The sequence below is a fragment of the Sceloporus undulatus genome, chromosome 3, assembly GCF_019175285.1.
Source record: "Sceloporus undulatus isolate JIND9_A2432 ecotype Alabama chromosome 3, SceUnd_v1.1, whole genome shotgun sequence".
NCBI classification, from domain to species: Eukaryota; Metazoa; Chordata; class Lepidosauria; order Squamata; family Phrynosomatidae; genus Sceloporus; species Sceloporus undulatus.
This window is the reverse complement of record NC_056524.1, coordinates 57611833-57630889: the sequence shown is the minus strand read 5'-3', so window position 1 is coordinate 57630889 and position 19057 is coordinate 57611833. Positions and strand designations below refer to the sequence as shown.

At 40.9% G+C, this 19057-nt stretch overlaps 1 protein-coding gene across 4 annotated transcripts in view; it reads right to left on the bottom strand.

Annotated features, from left to right (window-relative positions):
* Positions 1-15756, bottom strand: part of USP25 (ubiquitin specific peptidase 25) — an 87512-nt gene extending 71756 nt beyond the window's left edge. For 3 of the 4 annotated variants that reach the window (XM_042456911.1, XM_042456912.1, XM_042456913.1), the window contains exon 1: positions 15597-15756. In XM_042456911.1, the coding sequence (XP_042312845.1) occupies positions 15597-15641 (45 nt within the window). In that variant the 5' untranslated portion in view covers positions 15642-15756. The remainder of the gene's footprint in view (positions 1-15596) is intronic. The other variant, XM_042456914.1, reaches the window with a different exon arrangement.
* Positions 15757-19057: the final 3301 nt, after the last annotated feature.

The following is a 19057-nucleotide window of genomic DNA, read 5'->3' as shown; positions in this document are numbered from 1 at the left end:
CATCCGGCCCGCGGGCCGCAGGTTGCCTACCCCTGGCTTAAAACATATTCTCATGCACAGCACAGCAGGTTATTAAAGAGGTTACATTTACGACTTCCCCTAATGGATACATTTTGCAATAGATGAAATCTAAACAAACTTTCAGTAAGAACAACTGTCACTTTTCCACCGATCTTATTTATACTAGTGTTTGGAAATTAGCATAGGTTTTCTAAGGAGAGGCATGCATTCTATGGAATACTTGAAGATAACTGAACCGGACACAAAACCACATATAAGAAGGCAAAACAATATTCTCATGTCTTATTTGTGTACTTTATGTAAGATCTGCTTCTGTCCTCAGTGTATGTAACTGCTTCCTGTACTTTGTTTACATTATTAGTTCCTCAATAACTAATTGCTAGTGAAGGATTTCCCAGCATCTAAGTCTATATAAATAAAGTTACATAGTGCCTGACATCAGCTCTACACTTCCTCATTTTCATGACTTAATATTAATAAATTGGTATTTTTCTCATTTCCATCTACCTCTGACACACAACTGTAATCCCATCTTCTTTCTTTAGTAAAATGAGGGTTACTAAAAATACAAAAGGAGATAGTAAGGACAGCCTAAACTGGTAAGCAATAGCCAGGTAAAATGTCAATGCAGCAGGAAGGCACCCCCATAGATTTTCATTCTCCACGTCCATTCAGCATTTCCACTTTCTCCTGCCAATAAAACTTTGACTGAAGCTAAGGGCTGTGTAATGTGGACATCATCCCTTTAGTGCTGGAAGAACACCAAATATTCCCACATAGGTTGCCAAAAGAAAGTCACTGGATGCTAACAATTTCTATTTCGCCACAGCATGACAGAAAGGCTTCAGCAAAACAGATGGAAAAAACATCTTCAGTGCCTGCACACAGCTACATGTAAATCAACCACCGTTAATGGGGAACAAGAGCTAAGAATTAGACCATTGCCTGTGGGTTTACCATAGGCACCTGGTATGGGAAACAGTGTATCCATCTAGATAATCTAGTCCAGAGTATATACCTACTGGTATTCAATTAATTTTTTTGATACAGAAATTGCTATGTTGATGGATGTTCTGAACCACTAAGAAAAAATATTTCTGTGACTCTGCATATTAATCTTGTATTGAACATCTCTCTAAAATATATGGTTAGCCAGTAAACTAGTGATGAAAGTAGGATATGACTAATGGCCAGTACAACAGAGCATCACCAAAATTTGGATTTAGTATAGTGGGCAGCATCCAAAAGGGCTTCTTTACTCACTGCAGCCTCCTGAAAATCTTCCCGAGAACTGAGGTAGTTCAGGAAAGTAGGACAGCCTACAGCAGAAAGGGGCTTTATGAGAACTCAGAGGAGTATGATTACAAGTGGAAGTGTCTTTTTGCATGTTTTGAGCCAAGGACTCCAATCATACAAAATACTAAACAAAATTATAGACAGCCACCCTCAAATCCACAAAGCTTTTAATGAAAGCTTATACTATATGTTCATAATATTTCAATGCTTGTGCTGCCTTTTCAGTATGTAATTTGTTTTTTCTCTTCAAATATTTTGTCAAAATTCTTTCCACCTGTCTCTCACAATGTCACTACTCAAAGCAAATTGTGGTCAACAACTCTGCAAATATTTATATAAACTGGCCTGTATTTCACAGTGAAAGGGTAAGTGTCATTCATATATTAGCATATAACAGCAATAATTGAACCTGCTATTCAAGTTGCATGATTTCTTTTGAATGTGGAAGTTCCAAAATCGCTTAGTAGTACAGATTGACATTTAGGTGGTATGTACTGACTTTGAGACATCTCTCTGTGTGCTACCCCTTCCAACTCTATGATTCTATGATTGTACTAGCAAAACCATCAGATTTTTCCAAACATTTCTTCTCAAGGTGTAGTACAAGGGCAGGATGATAACAAAGTATTTATCAATATATTTATATTTTAAATCTAATTTTGCATCAATTTTAAAGTGGGAAATAATCTTCTCAAAAAAACTCAAAAAAGTTATTTTTTAAAGCCACATTGGATTGCTATTAACTGTTAAACTGTGGTACAACACACACATCCCTACCATTCACCCTGGGTCAGAACAGGTGGACCCGATAAAGCGGGCTGCGGCTGCTCCAGCATGATTCACACCGGGACTGTGGCAACCGCACGTGCCTGACCCCAATCCAGGCTGCCACTGCAGTTTTAAACTAGGCCAGCAAAAGGAGCAGTATTTTACCACTCCTCTTTGACTTGGGTCTTTGTAAAAGACGCAGCCTTGGCGTGGTTTCCAGCTGCACTCAGGCGTGTGTCATCTAAACACTACGCCTTGAACGAGGCCAGCAATCAATTTATTTGGCCTGTCTGTTTCGGGTCCTTGTTATCCACACAACAGCCATGAAGAACAAGACAGAAACATGAGACATGCCATGAGCCAGCGCCTACAGCATGCAATATTCCTCCTCTACATTTAGAAAGGTCACCCCCTGTACCTAAAACAAAAAAGTAACAAAAAAGTTGACAGTTACATCTTCAAAAAAGGTTGATTCCTTGTTAAGTTATATCTTGCAAAAGGGATTATAGAATCATAGAGTTTGAAGAGACTACAAGGGCCATCCAGTCCAACCCCTGCTATGCAGGAACTCACTACCAAAGCACTCTCAACAGATGGCCATACAGACTGTTTAAAAACCTTCAAAGAAGGAGACTCCAAGATACTTCAAGGCAGCAAATTCCACTGTCCAACAGCTCATACTACCAGGAAGGTTTTTCCTTAGACAGAATTTCTTTTAATAATGAATAACAAGTCATCTGTCATTATTAACTTCAGAGTTCTGTAAAATTTATCATAGAGCACTAAAGAAAATAGTTTAAGAAACCATATTATTGCTTTGAGTTATACACTATTAGCACCAGACTAAAGCAAAATGAATCACCTTTTTGAAACCTATTCCTCAAAAACTCAATTATAGTGGCACCTTGTACATAAGTAGAAATCCCATCCAACTGGTCTGCATGAAGTTGCTGATATTAACTGCCTTCAAGTTGGCTTTCACTTATGATGACGGTATGAGTAAGAGTCCTCCAAGCGTCTCAGTCAACAGCTTTGCCAAGGTCTTCTGGCCTCAAGGCTCTGGTACCCATCTTAATAACACAAGAAGTACCCTTCATAGTACTGTTAGTGTTCCTGCTCTGTAAAGAAGGCTTGCCTTTCTACGCTGAAGAAATAGAGGACCTATTAACAATCAAAACATAAAATGTTTGCACACAGATCTCAAATCATGACTATATATCCCATGTTGCTTCACAGGTTTTTTTTTAATATGAATTTAAAAAATACATTTCTAAAGAGAAGACAGAAGAAATCTGGTACTAACTTTAATCAGTGGATATGAAAAAATGTCTCTTTAAATTAATTTAATTAAGAACTGAAGAATATTTGCTCAGTTGCGTTTAATACATTGAAGCTTTAGAAATGTGATCATACCAAAGTACATTTGATAATGATAGGGTGGCTTTGTCTACATTGGGAAACATTTGGGAATTAAATACTAGGGAAGAGACACTGGAAAGTCAATGTCTTTGAACCATGGGAATATTTTTGCAATATTTGAATAGGCTTGGTACCAAACCAAAAATAGCACCATTCCAGAATGTGAGTTATCAACATTCTAGTTGTTTATCCACATATCAGTTCAACTATGGAAAATCCCTGATTATCACTAATGGTCTTAATGTAACTCATATGATCTATTAAAGAAGAAAAACAGTATAGGAGTTTCAAAAAATAGTGTGTGTGTGTTTTAAAAAAATGTTAATATAAAAATATAATGTATATATGGAAATCAATTGTGATGACATTATGTGACAATGTAATACTGTATGATGGATTGTTTGGGCATTCTGTCCCTAAAATGTTTGTCATCTGATACAGAGCAAAAACACAGGATTAATGAAATTCTATATGTCCATCATTTGAAACGTACATATCAGTTCAAATTATAATAGGTATATTCAACTTGATGTATTCTTGGATTTATTTAGAACATGAAGTTTACTAAAACACTGAAGTCTGTACTGAAATTTTATCTGATGCAGTAACATAAAGGTAATTTTAGCATAACAGCCTGTAGATACAATCAATGTTAAGAGTTGCACTGCTTTGCTTAGGAGGCAATAAAAGGTTTCAACCACCTCAACCTAATCACAGTGAACTCATTTTTCAAGATCTGCGTTCTATTTCCTGCCAAGAACAAATGCTATTTTATACTAGATAAAAGTTTACCTCAGCAGTACATGGGTAAGGGGATTGTTAATAATATAAACTGTTATTTGCACCATTGTGGTTATAGCCACATTCAAAGCACGGTGTATTCAGAAGAGTAATCTAAATATACCTAACGTGTTAAGCCTTACTAATCAAAACTCTAAATTATCACAATCAATCTAGACCTGCTCAAAAATTCTTTGGGACCTGTCAGCCTGATAACAGGAGCCCCACTACCACAGGCATCATCTGAAACATGCCTCTTGGCTTTAGAACTGATTAGCTCCATACAAATACTCACTGTATCTAACATGTTCTGATGCTTTCTGGTAATAACTGCCTCAGATTCTAATGCAAAATTGTTCTTAGCAAAGAATGAATTAAACTGTTCTAAATTTGTACAGTAAGAGTTCTCTAAACCAACACCATCTGGTAGCAAGGATTACTGAATTAAAATCCTGGAAAGCAAGACTATCCTACTACCTATCCAGCTACATAAGCAGTGAATACAGTACAAGATAGTTACAGCAGTAAGCCACCTACTGCTTACAGGTGAGTAAGTGAGTGACAATCTTCAGAAGACAGCTATGATTTTTTTATCTATTTGTTTTTCTGGAAGCACCAAGCAGCAGTACATACTAAAGATTTAGACCACAGGCCAGAGACTTCTAGTATCCAGATGTTTTAAATAACTATTTTACTTATGAGAAATGAAAAAGAAACACTTTTTAAAATCTAATTATAACCATAATATTTTTTTTAAAAGCAGGAATGGAGGAAAGTCTACAATTATATTTGTCCCTTAATATTTCTGAAAAAGAAGTTTACCAAGCTCGGCTTTCCACCCCAACAAAAAAACCAGTAGCCCTATACAGAGGAGAGAGAATCAGGAAATAAACAAATGGCATGAGTAGTTTCCCCTTTGAAAAGGTTTCCTCTTTCTTCTTCCTTTTTAAAAAGTACACAAACCATCTCCAACCACTATGAATCATTTCCAGGCAGCAAATTTGATCCCTTCACATTTACATATGAAGTCAGTAGTCATTGCTTTATATCCCATTAAAGCTTTACACATTAGCAACAGTAAAATTAAGGCTTTCAGTTTTACAGCACTAGTAGCAACCAACAAACTGTGGAACTGTTTTAAGCATTTTAAGAGTACATTGTGGGACTGTCCACATAGACGAAAAGGTCCATGTCCATCCTCCCTGGCCTCACATTAGTCCTGTTTGGATGACACAGACCAATACCCCATGGTCAGGATAGAGCTGGATCCTGCCAGATCAGACATGGATCCAGTGGATGTAGTCTGATCCAAGGTTAAACTGGGCCTAATGCAGGTCAAAATTTCCTGCTGTTTGCCGCTGAGTTTCCTGGAAACTCCGCAGCAAACCCCAGCTGATTAGATAGCCCCCATGAGCTCCTTATCTTACTCTCCCATTTCTGCTACTGGGAAAACTCCCATCTCTAGATCTGATGCAGAAATGGGGTACTTGGTCATGGGTGCCCTGTTTCAACATCAGACATGGTGACGGGGTCTTCTCAGTAGTGGCTACAGCAGAATAAGGTAAGAAGCTCTCTGTGGTGCTGGGTGAATGGCACAGGGACAAGCAAGCAGGTAAACACACGTCCATCCCTGTGCCAGCTGGGGAACAGATCCGGGTTAACACCCAGGCCTTGAAAGCGCAAACTGAGTCTGTGCTTTCAGAGCCCATCTGCTCAGGATCCATGATGAACAAATGAGAAACCTCTAAAAGGGCAAACAGTTTTGTACAGACACTGTAAAATGAAATGGTGATTACACATCTTTCTTTATTACATGTCTGTCCATAGAGATCACCATCATAGTTAGTAATAACTTCATGTCACAGAGGTTTGGGAAAAAACTGGGTATGCACAATCAAGCAGGTTGCCACTCTTATTCCTACTTGATAAAAAACTGTATATTTTACAAAGACAAGGCAACTTCCCATGAGCCTCATCTAAACACAAATGGGTCCAAAATAAGCAAGAGTATAAAAAAATAATGGGGAAACCTGGTGATACAGTAGTATATTAAGACAGTGAGATGTTATGTCAACAGAATGAGGAAATCAAATTCTTAGTACTTGGGCATACTGGATCAAGACATTACCTATCTCCACATAAAACACTGAGCCACAGTTCTTCAGAATGCTGACTTATCACTTCATTGCTCATGAACAAGGCTGTTCATGAACAGTCTTGCTTATCTTAGGCCTATCTTTAAATGGATAAAATAAACAAGAATTGAGAAGGGTGACAAGAGAGGAGGAATGGTGTTACATTTCAACTAGGATTCTAGATTGTTGCTCATTGTACAAATCTCAGTTCAGAAGATAACTTTAAACTCTAGCTTGAAGCTCCTAGCTTGTTAAAGGAAACGATCTAGAAAAACCAGTCTGGATGCAACACTAAGCTTTTCCACCTGATGAGTTACTGGTTCGTATAGGCACACTCCTACTTCCAGAGGGAGCCAAAGAGCAGTGTGCACCAGCATACCTTCCTGTGAATACAGGTTGAGTATCCTTTATTTAAAATGATTGGGACCAGATGTGTTCCATTCTTCAGATTTTTCGGATTTTGAAATACCTGTATGTGCACATGTGTACAGTAATAAGGCATAATGAGGCTGGAGAAAGACTGGGGATCTGTGAAATGGCAGGGAGTGGATTCCACCATTTCACAGGTCCATGCACGTCTCTCTAGCTGTGTCTCTCTGCAGCCTCACAAATACAGTACACACACATATGTAGATTTTGGAGAACTTCAGATTTCAGAATTCCTGATAAGGGATACTCAATCTGTAATAAACCAGAACTTTGGTTAGCAGGTTGTGTGAACAAAGTCAAATGGGAGTTCTTTTGATTCTCTCTCTCACTCATTCACACACACGCGCGCGCACACACACACAGTGTAGTAGTAATGTGTAATAGTAAAGTACTGCTACTGGCAATAACATGAAGAAGAACTATCCTGTTCACAGACCTGAAAACAAAAGAATCTGTTAAAAAATCTATCCAGTCATTCTCCCACACAGACATTCCCACAGTTGCGTATAAGACAACCCCCAACTCTTTCAGTTAAAATATAGAGTTTGGGATATACTCACCGTATAAGACTACCCCTCTTCCAACGCACACCAAATTTTAAAAAAAAAATCAGCTTTGATTTCAATATGGTAATTTTAATTCAAATAACATGCAGGCACTTAGCAGGAAACCTTGTTGTATACAAAGCCTGCTTGGATTGGTCAGCTCTCCCTGCCTGCCCAGCCCTCCCTGTCTCCAAGACTATCAAAGCGGTAGCTGCTTTCATACAATTGTCGCATACAGTGGGGATGTGGCAGCGGCCGTTTTTGAACTCCCCCCACCATATGCGGCGACCGCAGATTCTCCATTCCAGCTCAGAGGTTTCAGCACCTGCCCTATAAGATGACACCTGGCGTATATGATGACCCCCGACTTTTGAGAAGATTTTCCTGGGTTAAAAAGTAGTCTTATACGCCAGAAAATACAGTAATTAATAATGAAAAGTTTTCTTCGCTGCAAGTGATGAACTGTAAATAACTTAAAGAAGGAGACAGCTACAGGTTTTCCTAGCTGGGCAATGTCTTTTCAACTGTGTTTTCACAGATAAAAGTAATAAAGATGAACTTACATAGGAAACTTGACTCCCTAATTCTGAAGTAACATAGTATGAAGTGTAGGTTGTAATTATTACAATCCACTTGAGTCATACAAATTTGCTACTACTGTACATTATTTACTATAAATGTTCCACATTAGAAATTTAAGCAGGACTTTGCGGGTGTTTCAGTGTTAACATGGAAAAAGTCAACATATGAAAGCTAGTCTTAAAAATTCCTGACTGGTGTTTGTCATTTCTTATTATTCTGCAACACTACTGTTAACACATTACTCAGTAACACAAATAATAACAAATTAAGTTTGTGTTTTATGCCTTTTCTAATGAGAGACAGATGACAACCAGAAGAAAAAAATGCTGTGTTATCACATGAAATCTATTCAGATATAATAAACCACAGCTGACATGAATCAAACAAGAAAACATAACAACATGCTTAGTTTGTCATGTAACAGAATTTTCAAATCCTTCAGATCTCTGAAATATTTGACTTATTGGTAAACATTTTTACAGAATAGAATATACACCACTTCAACTATGCTTACTACAAACAGTAGTGTTTATTTTTTTAAAAGGCCAATAATTAGATTAGATACTTATATCACGTAAGGATGGACTGTGTATATGTTTATGAATGGGGAAAAATGTAAAATAGAAATATACAATGTGAGAGACATTTATAAGTCAATCTCTCTCTTCTACACAGCCCAAATGCCAGTAACTCACATGAAGTTCAAATGAGGGTAGCAATACCTATCAACATGGACCAACACACAGAAACACCTTTCCTTCAACGTAGTTCTACCCATGTGATTTATGGATTGGACATGCAACTGTTCTTTAGTGTCACATGTAACTAAACAGGCCTTTCCTCAGAGCTTGTCATGGTCAGGTAGGTACCTGCCAAGATCCCCAGAGTTCAAAAGCATCCATCACCAATACTGCTGTTCCCACCAGGACAACCAACTGCTAATGTTGCCATCTTTGTCACCCTACAAAAGCTGTAGATCACCAGCAACATTCATTTTCCTCACCCTGGATGTGTTTCCACAGCCGACAGTGGTGTTTCTCAATGGGAGACCAGCTACAGTCAAGAACTATTGTACAGTCAGCCCTCCTTATCCATGGATTTTTTTATCCACAGATTCAACCATCCAAGGCTTGAAAATATTCAAAAGAAAGTATAAATTCCAAAAAGCAAACCTTGATTTTCCATTTTATATAATATACACCATTTTGCTATGCCATTCTATTTAATGGGACTTGAGCATCCACGGATTTTGTTATCCGCGGGGGGTCCTGGAGCCAAACCGCAGTGGATACCAAGGGCCCACTGTATATATGTATAAGTCTAGAAATTATAGTCAAAAAATGACCCCAAAAACCTGGATTAATTTATCCACAGGTTAATGCGAGCCCTGTATTTTCACTCTTATAAAAAAGGGAACAATCTCCTGATGAAAGGCAGAGTATAATCTGTCCTGGAAGCACTGATTCCCTTCTATTCTCTCATCCATCCAATCTTTAATGTGAGCACAAACAGTTATGTCTGCTGGAATTTTCTAAGTTCTTTGGCATTGCTTTCTTACTAGATTTCTAGTTGTTGGTACAAAATACACAGAAAAAAAATGTACACACACAGCAAGAAACAGTATTGTGGCAGCTCTCCATATCCATGGATGCAATCATCCATGGCTTGAAAATATTTTTAAAAAATTAATTTCAAAAAGCAAACCTTGATTTTGCCATTTTATATAAAGGACACCGTTTTATTAGAGAGCCAGCATGGTTTGAGTGTTGGACAACTCTGGAGAATAGGCTTCATACTCTAGCTTGCCCATGAAACCCACTAGGTGACATTGGTCAAGTCACATGCTCTCAGCCTAGGAGAAGGCAATGGCAAACCTCCCCTGAACAACTCTTGCCAAACAAATCCCGTAACTGGTTTGCCTTGGGGTCCCCATTAATCAGTAATGACTTGAAAACACGCAACAACAACATTTTACTATGCCACTGTGCATAATGAAACTTGAACATACACAAATTTTGGTATCCACAGGGGGTCCTGGAACCAAACTCCAGCAGATATCGAGGACCCACTACAATAGTTCAATCATGATTTTTGTATATTGCTTCATGCTCTTAAAGGGGGGGGGAGGCTTAACAAGTCTCAAAGCTGCATTTAAGAATCTCAGAATAATGTATGCCTTTTTACTATATTTACATTTTCAGTTCCTGTGGAAGAATTCTATATAGAATGCTTCATACACTGTGTTTGGTGTGTATGCAGGATGGTATTTATACAGTATTTTTCTACATTTTGCCCCAATGCAAAACTAGAACACAATTTAGTTTACCACAAATTTCTGAAGAGTTTGTATACTACAGACTTGCAGATCAAAGCTTTTTGTGTTATAAAAATGGAAGGCCTATTATATTAAGAGACAGTTGTCATGGTAATATCCCCTTCATCCGATCTATAACTCTTTCATAAAATTTATTGCTGTTTGCAATTTACATTAAAAAGATATATTAACAACCCTAATAGCAATACGTATCTGACAACATTCTTGTGTAGTAGGTCACTATGGGAAAGAATTAGTCAGGCCGGAAGGGCCTGCTTCCTGAGCAGCATATGTTTATGTTCTCATATTAAGGACAGATACTAACAACATAAGAAGAGTGGCAACACCTGGAAATTAATCTACACTACTTTTGCATTAGTAACAGCATTAACACCCTTTCTCACAAATGAAAGAAAAGAATTATCCAGACATTCTTAATTTTGTTTGCTTATCTATCTCATTTCACTGCACATGAATCTGTATGCATTTAAAGACTCATAGCAGCAGTTCCAGGACATGATTTTCATAAATGTCACTCTATATAATTACACACTGGAATGGTTTCTTTTATTTTACAACAGTGGAAGACCATAAAGTACTGTATGAAAAATAATTTCTGGTGTATAAGACTACTTTTTAACCCAGAAAAATCTTCTCAAAAGTCGAGCTGGACTGGAGAATCTGCGGTCGCGCATATAGTGGGTGGAGCTCAAAAACAGCCATGGCCGCATCCCCACCGTATGCGGTGACTGTATGAAAGTAGCAAGGGTGGCACTGTACAAGTACGGTAGAAGAAAATTCACTCACAAGGTTTCGTGGAAAGAAGTGACTCAATGTTGTCTTGATGGAGAGGTGAGGGGGTGCCTTACCCAGGAAGGTGTAAGTGAAGGGCAGAGCGAGCTGCAGGCGTCCGGGACGCCCAGGGTATGGAAAAAAGAGCCGTGTTTGCATTACCGCTCTGATAGTCTTGGAAGCAGGGAGGGCTAGGCAGGCAGGGAGTGCTGACCAATCCTAGCAGGCTTTGTATACAACAAGTTTTCCTGCTAAGTACCTGCGTGTCATAAGCATTTGAATTAAAATTACCATACTGAAATCAAATCTGATGTTTTTTTAAATTTTTATTTGGTGTGTGTTGGAAGAGAGGTAGTTTTATATGGCGAGTATATCCCAAACTCCATATTTTAACTGGAAAAGTTGGGGGTCGTCTTATACACCCAGTCGTCTTATACGCCAGAAAATACGGTACAACAAACCAAAGTTATACCTTGAAACAAATGGAAACCTATCATGCTACAAAATATACTTTCAAAGTAAGACAATATTTATTAAAAACTAAGTATTCCTTTGATTAGTTTTTCTCTGGAAATAACGAGAAACATGACTATGCAGTTCCAACTTTTAAGCACAGTCTGATGTTATTTAAGCTTCAACTGCTTCAAAAATACCTATGAAATTTTGGCGGGTTATAAACTGCCGCTTTGAGGCGGTCTGCCGCCGCCGCCGCTTGGTCCGTGCGGGAGCCGTAGCAGCCACATCGCGCGGCTCCCGCACGGACCGAAAAAGAAGCTCCAAAATGGAGCTTCTTCTTGCGGCGCCTCTGTGACGTCGCGAGGCTCCAGGGGTGCATTCGCGACGTCACAGACACCACGACACATTCGGACGCACAGCGTCCGATACGTAAAGATGGCACCGGCCGTGTGGAATGGCCGGCGCCGTATTGTACGGACAGAGTCCGTACTAGAGCCAGGGGCGTCTAGAAGAGACGCCCCTTTTTTAAAATGGGACGTCCTCTGGACGTCCCAAGTGGCGGTTTGTAACCCGCCATAGTCAACAAACTGCTCAGGTTGCCCCAAAGAACAAAATGATGATTTCTAACCTGACTAACTTCCAAGTGGCAAGATGTACTTGTCAATGAAAGTATCTGTCATAATTCCTTTCACTGGTGCTTCCTAAGCTATTTGATGTGGGGAAAATGGCAGGGTTTTTTTCCCATGTACCAGAGACCAGCATTATACCTCTGCCCACTGACAACTGTTTCTTTTAGCAGTGCAGGTACACTGTGACTGCTGATTAAACATTGGGACTTGAAAAGCATCAGCCCATGGACCACACAGCTCTGCCTTTCACAATGCAATAGGTGATAACAACAACAATTTACTTTCCTTTTACCATGAGTGGGAAGAGATGAGGAGAAATATAAAATTCACCATAATGTTAAAATGTGGATACAGAATATAGAAATGAAGTACACTACCACTCACCAGATGACACTTACTATGAATCTTTTATCATAAGTCTTAAGTGGAACTTGCAAGAAAAAAAAGGAGGAGGAGGAGTGGACGTAGGGTAAATGAAGCACATGTTGAAAGAACAAGCAGGACAGCTACCTAAGAGGCCGCCACTGAGGGGCAACCTGCAACCGCCTCCAGCTGCTCTGGATTGGGGCTGTGGCAATCACACACCACGACCCCGATCTGCGGCTCCTTTTTGCACCCTGGAAAGGGTGTGATAGCTATGGTGCCGTGGCTTTAAGGCACTTCTTTGGTGCTGTGTCATGTGGACACATCACCAGAAGAGTGCTGTGATGCTGCATGTCATATGGAGTGGTGCAAAGCATCACACCGCCCTTGGCGCGGAGTTGGGCATGCGTCATGTGGGACTCTGCCCCCATGCCGGCCTTTATGGCCAGTGTGAACAGCCCCTAAGTTACTAATTTCATAACTATTTTACCGTGATATAGGAGAATGCACAACAATTTTGTAAGCTTAGCTTGAACCTGAACTTCCCCGTTTAACTCAGGTTAATCAAAACCACTCAGCACCCATTTTTAGTGGTAGCACACATATGACTCAAATGAATGACAAGTGATAAATATTCCATACCATCTCCAGATGAAACTGACTCACCATCAGTCTGTACTTGTAACAAGTACAGAGCATATGGCAGACTTCCAGAAACATTAATCCACACGCAGATATATGCCTACGAGATTATTTCCACATTACACTATACATGTACAGCAGAAAAAAAATAATACATTGTACTTAAACCAAAGACATAGGTATCCCAAATAGTTGTAAAGATCCCCCAATAAATTTGGAACAAACACTCTCTCTCAGTTCAAGCTAATTCATGGAGATTTTATAAGAATAAAATGGGAATAAAGTAAGGATCAACCAGAAGAACTTTTATAAAACATGGTGTCTTCTTTGAAGAAAGAGAATTAAATATGTTTTAGAAACTTGGGAGTGATTTTGTCTTTCACATATCTTCAGTTGTAGCAACTTTTACTTTCTGTTTACAACAGGAGGCTCCCAAAGTGCTGGAAACAGAAACTGCCCATGCACAGAGACACAAGCAGCTTATCTGACAAAGGTTGCCCCAGAATGAGTAAAATATGTTTTGTCCTGTATACACATATCCTAAGCTTCTCCAAGTGTGGGGCTGTCTTACTTTGAAACAAAGATATATACAGGCCACAATTATGAAGATCTGAATCCATGTTCTGGAGAAAATGCTAATTAGATGGTGATACACAGAATTAATGATCAGCATGAATTTATCTTAGGCTGTGCTTTCCCAGCAAATTCTAGTTAAGAATCCCTATGGCCAATCCCATTCTACTATTACTTAACAATCACACCCCTTCCTTATGGGGATGAGAGGAAAAAGCAGCAGCATGGTTCGTTTTCAGGCTCATCGCTTTCCAGAAAACAAACGTTTGATTTCTTCTATACCTTTCTACCAGCTGCACTGGAACCCATTTTAAGAGGTAACCTCCTTACAGCATAGTGTAGTGCACTGATGCCCAAACTCTGGTCCTCCAGGTGTTTTGGACTTCAGCTCCCAGAAGCCCCATCCAGCTTGGCCAACAGTCAGGGAAGTCCTAAATATCTCGAGGACCAAAGTGTGGGAATCATTGTGGTTTTGAGTGTTGGACTATGACTCTGGGGACCAGGGTTCAGTTCTCAGCTCAGCCATGAAAATCCGCTGGGTGCCCTTGAGCATGTCACACTCTCTCAGCCTCAGATGATGGCAGTGGCAACCCCCCTCTCAAGAAACCTGCCAAGAGACCCCTAAGACAGGTTTGCATTAATGTCACCATAGGTCGGCAACGACTTGGAAGTCCCACAACAACCTGCTTACACCATTTAGTTCACCAAAAAAGCCGCCTCAGAGGGGTGGGATATAAATAAATCCTATTATTACTGTATTATGTTATTGTGCTTTATCACAGAACTGGCTGAAGAGCATCTAGAAGAACCGACACAAGGGGGAAAAATATGGAGGGCATGACCAAAGATAAAGCTCAAAGCATGGATAGGAATATAAGTCCATGCTTCAGAGTCATGCTCCAGATGGATGACCTTTTTGGAACTCCTCCTGGACAGAAAAAGCTGAAATGGGAGGATAGCTCCCGAAAATAGGATGACTAGATGTCCCAACCAAAAAAAAAGAGGACAAGGCTCCTCAAAATGGAAAACATGCAAGAATAAAATGGAGGACATGACCAAAGAAAGAGCTCAAAAGCCTCACAGAACGATGCTCCTTAGCCATGCTCCAAATGGAGGGCCTTTTGGAATTCCTCCCGGACAGAAAAGGCTGAAATGGAGGACAGCTCCCTGGCAATAGGATGATCAAGTGTCCCCACCAATAAAAAAGAGGACTAGGCCACAAAATAGAGGACACTCATGGACAGTGTAGGACGAGAAAAGTTAAAAACACTGCCAGAAATATTAGTCCTTTTCCAGCAGTAGAAGACTATTTTGGAATTCCTCCCGGACAGAAAAGGCTGAAATGGAGGACAGGGCGACCGGGTGCCCCAACCACAAAGGAGGACAGGGCGCCTCGAAATGGAGGACGCTCAAAAATAATGTAGGAATGACCAAATAAAAGCCAAAAACGTTAACATAAATATAAACCCATGTTTCTTGGTCATGCTCCAAATGTAGGACCTTTTGGAATTCCTCCTGGACAGAAACTAAAAGCTCAGAACTGTGCCAGAAATAGAGACCCCTGCTTCTTAGCCCTGCTCAAAATGGAGGACACTTTGGAACCCCTCCTGGGCAGAAAAGGGCTGAAATGGAGGGCAGGTCCTGGGAAAGGAGGAGGAGGAGGAGGAGGCGCCTGGAGGCCCCTGGGAGCAGGGAGAGGGGCTCCAGGCAGCCCCCCTCCCCTCCACGGCTTGTGTGTTGTGTGTTGTGTCTCCCTGCAAAGGTGACGGAGGGAGGGCTGCTGGCTGAGCTGGGGAGAGCCAGGCCTGGGCCCGAGGGGAGCGGGCTCCTGGGCCCCTCTGCTTGGCCTTACCTTCTGGGAGCTGCTCTGCTGCAGCACATTCTGCTCCACCGTCATCCTTCGGCCTCGGTCGGGAAAGGCAGCAGAGGAGGCCACGGGAGCCCCAGGAGGAGGAAGAAGAAGAGGAGGCCTCGCTCTCCTCCGGGCCTGGCTCTCTGGCTCTCTCTCACTGGCCCACGCCGGCACCGCCCTCCCGCCCGCCCGCCTCAACCAAACCTGCCCGGCCCTGGAATGCGGCTCCTCCTCCTCCTCCTGCCTTCCCTGACTCAGGGCCAGGCCTCCCCTCTGCCTTCAGGGAAAGCACTGCTCCCCGGTTCCCTGCTGGGACTCAAGGGCTGGCTGGATCCCAGGTAAGCGGCCCACAGCAGGCCTCTCCGAAGAGGGAAGGGAAGGGGAGGGAAGAAAAAGAAGGAAGGAGGTAAGAAGGAAGGGAGGGAGGGAGGGAAGGAAAGAAGGAAGGGAGGGAGGGAAGAAAAGAAAGAAAAAGGGAGGGAAGGAAGGAAGGGAATAAAGAGAGAAAGAAAGAAAGGGGAGGAGGGAGGGAGGGAGGAAAGTAGGAGGGAAGGAAGGAAGGAAAAGAGCAAGGAAGGGAAGGACAGGAAAGGAGAAAAGCAGGAATGGGAAAGGAAATGAAAAGAAAGGAGGAAGGAAGGAAAAGAAAGAAGGAAGGAAAGCACTCTTGATACCCAACAGGACGCTTTCAGTGCTGGGCCCTGGCATGCTGGGGAGGAGAGAATACTGTCTATTAGTAGTAGTAGTAGTAGTAGTAGTAGTAGTAGTAGCAGTATTACACACAGGGGAGAATGGCATATCCTGACATATGATTGTTCTTGTTATTATTATTATTTTCATCCTATGTCAGGGTACAATTCTCCCCGTAGTTCTATGTCAGGGAGAATAATAATAATAATAATAATAACAACAACAACATACCAGGGAGAATGATAGAGCCTGACATGCCAGGGAGATTGTTGTTGGTTGTTGTTTTCATCATATGTCAGGGTATGTAATTCTCACTGATAAGTAGTAGTAGTACTAATAGTAGTTATTGGTGTTATATACCAGGGAGAAGAATAATAGTAATAATAACAACAACATACCAGGGTGAGTTACATTCCCTGACATGCCAGGAAGATTATTATTATTATCATTGTTATTATTCCCTGTATATCAGAATATGCAATTCTCCTCGAAATGTTGTTGTTGTTATATTCTGGGGAGAATAGTAATAAGAACAACAACAACAATAACAGCAGCAACATACCAGGGAGAATTATGTACCCTGACATACTAAGGAGAAATATTAGTATATTCACCCCTCTGTTTTCACGTACTTTGAATCTCCATCCTTTGCCCATTCGCAGAGGGGCACAAAAAGGGGAGTGTGCCACTGTTCAAGCAAATGGGGCTTGAATACCAGTGATTTTTCCAAATTGTTTTTTGTGGGGGGAGGGATTACATTTTGGAAGAAAAATGGGATATAAGTGTAATAGATTTGCAGGGCTGGCAGATGTCTCTTATTGCCCCCTGTTCCAGGGATGGAAAGTTTTTTTTCTTTTTATACAGACTGAACAAGAGGTCACAAAATCACCGTATTTTGGGGGGGGGTGAGAGTCCTTCACAAAGACAGAGATGTGTCCATCATGTAATTTATGAACATGGGTAATGTAATAATTTTGCTAGAACTGCATGACTAGCTTAACTCAGATGAATACTGCCTTTTTGCATTTAGGTAGAACACAAATTGGACAGCTACTTTCTGATTGTCAAACCTGCCTGTCATGAATTTCAACTATCCCTTATTGCTATTTTGAACACCTGTCAGCACCAGCTGAAGAGTAGGGGTGGGTGGGAATGAAAATGCTTGCTTAACGCTCTGTCTTTTGTTTTGAAGACAGAATAACTGATCAGCCAACTCTTCTCTGTTTGCTCCACATTAAAGACTGGAAAGTTGAGTGCAGGGACAGGCAGACTTCCACAAGAGCCCCTTCTCTTCAGAAGCTGCCTCTTCTACTTCCTGAAGTTGGGGAAGATATTGTTTACTGAAGGAATGACCATCTCATCCTCTCACTCCTTCATATGTACTCTCCCTTGTGAGTCTAACAAGCCCAATCCTCATGTTGCTCCCTGAGCCAAGATATCTGACAAGGCAGAAGTGGCATAACTACCTCATCATCCTCTTTCCATCTCTGCAGGATGAAAATTATCCAGCTCTCCAGATGTTGCTCAAATGCAACTCCCAGTTTTCTGTACCATAGTTAATGCAGGCTAGGGCAGCTGAAGTTACAGTTCAACTACATTTGGAGGGCCAATGATTCCCAGGTCCCAGCTAGAGAAAGGTTGTGTCAGTGGATGGAAATGACCCATCTGGAATAGTGACAATCATTGGTGGCCCCATCTTGGCTGCTGAAAAAAAAGAAGGGGGGGAGGTTCTCCCTCCTCTAGGGTCCCATATATCCTTTTTTAATATTCTCCATTTGCAGGGTTGTCAAAGGACAATGTTCCTTTAAAAGTGTCCTGTTTGAAGGACTGTACAGTTCAAGTCTGACAGTTCTTCCACACTGCAGAAATAAAGTACTTTGAAAGCACTTTCACTATTATGGCTCCATCCTTAGAATCCTGGAATTTGTAGTTTTGTGAGGTATTCATCCTGGTCTGTTAGAGAGCTCTGGTGCCATGCCAAACTACAATGAATGGTAGTCTTTCGTGATAAGCCTGAATAAATTATATCTGTAGTTTTGACCAAGGACTGACAGAAACGGATGCATTTCCTAAAAATCAGAAGGAAAAAAATGAAAATCTGACAGCATGTGGAAAGGAGAAGAACAACAATCCAGCCCCACCATCCCAGGAAAGAAGTCTCCTGCCTGTCTGCCTTCTGTTGCTGTTAGCCACTCCTGGTGGATTGCTGCCTGATCTATACTGTTCCCTCCTGATCCAAGCTGCAGGCACTAAACCAGTTACTGGCTGTATAGTCAATTAGGACCACCTGTCCGGTTGGGAAAGAAATAAAAGCTGTGTGTCTGCTCTGGCAAGCTGCCATTGCCAGGGTTGCTGCCAAAGGGGAAGACACCAAAGGGGAGTCACCTCTTAGGACAAGGGACAGTGTATTGGGTTTGTTCACTTTTTTTTTTTGCTTTTTCTGCCAGCAATAGGGAAGGCATGAAAGGGGAAGTAGCCCAGGGAGCAGCCGTCACAAAAGTAATGGCCAGGGGCAGATACGGCAAAGGGAGACAGTGGACACTTGTTATATGCTGGGATTTGGTTCCAATATCCTCTGTGGATAACAAAATCCATGGATACCCAAGGCCCATTAAATATAATGAAATAGCAAAATGGTATCCCTTATTTTAAAAAAATGGAAAATCAAGGTTTGATATTTGAAATTTATACTTTTATTGAACATTTTCAAACTGTGGATGCTTGAATCCGTATATAAAAAATCTGTGTATAAGAAGGGTCAAGTGTATATT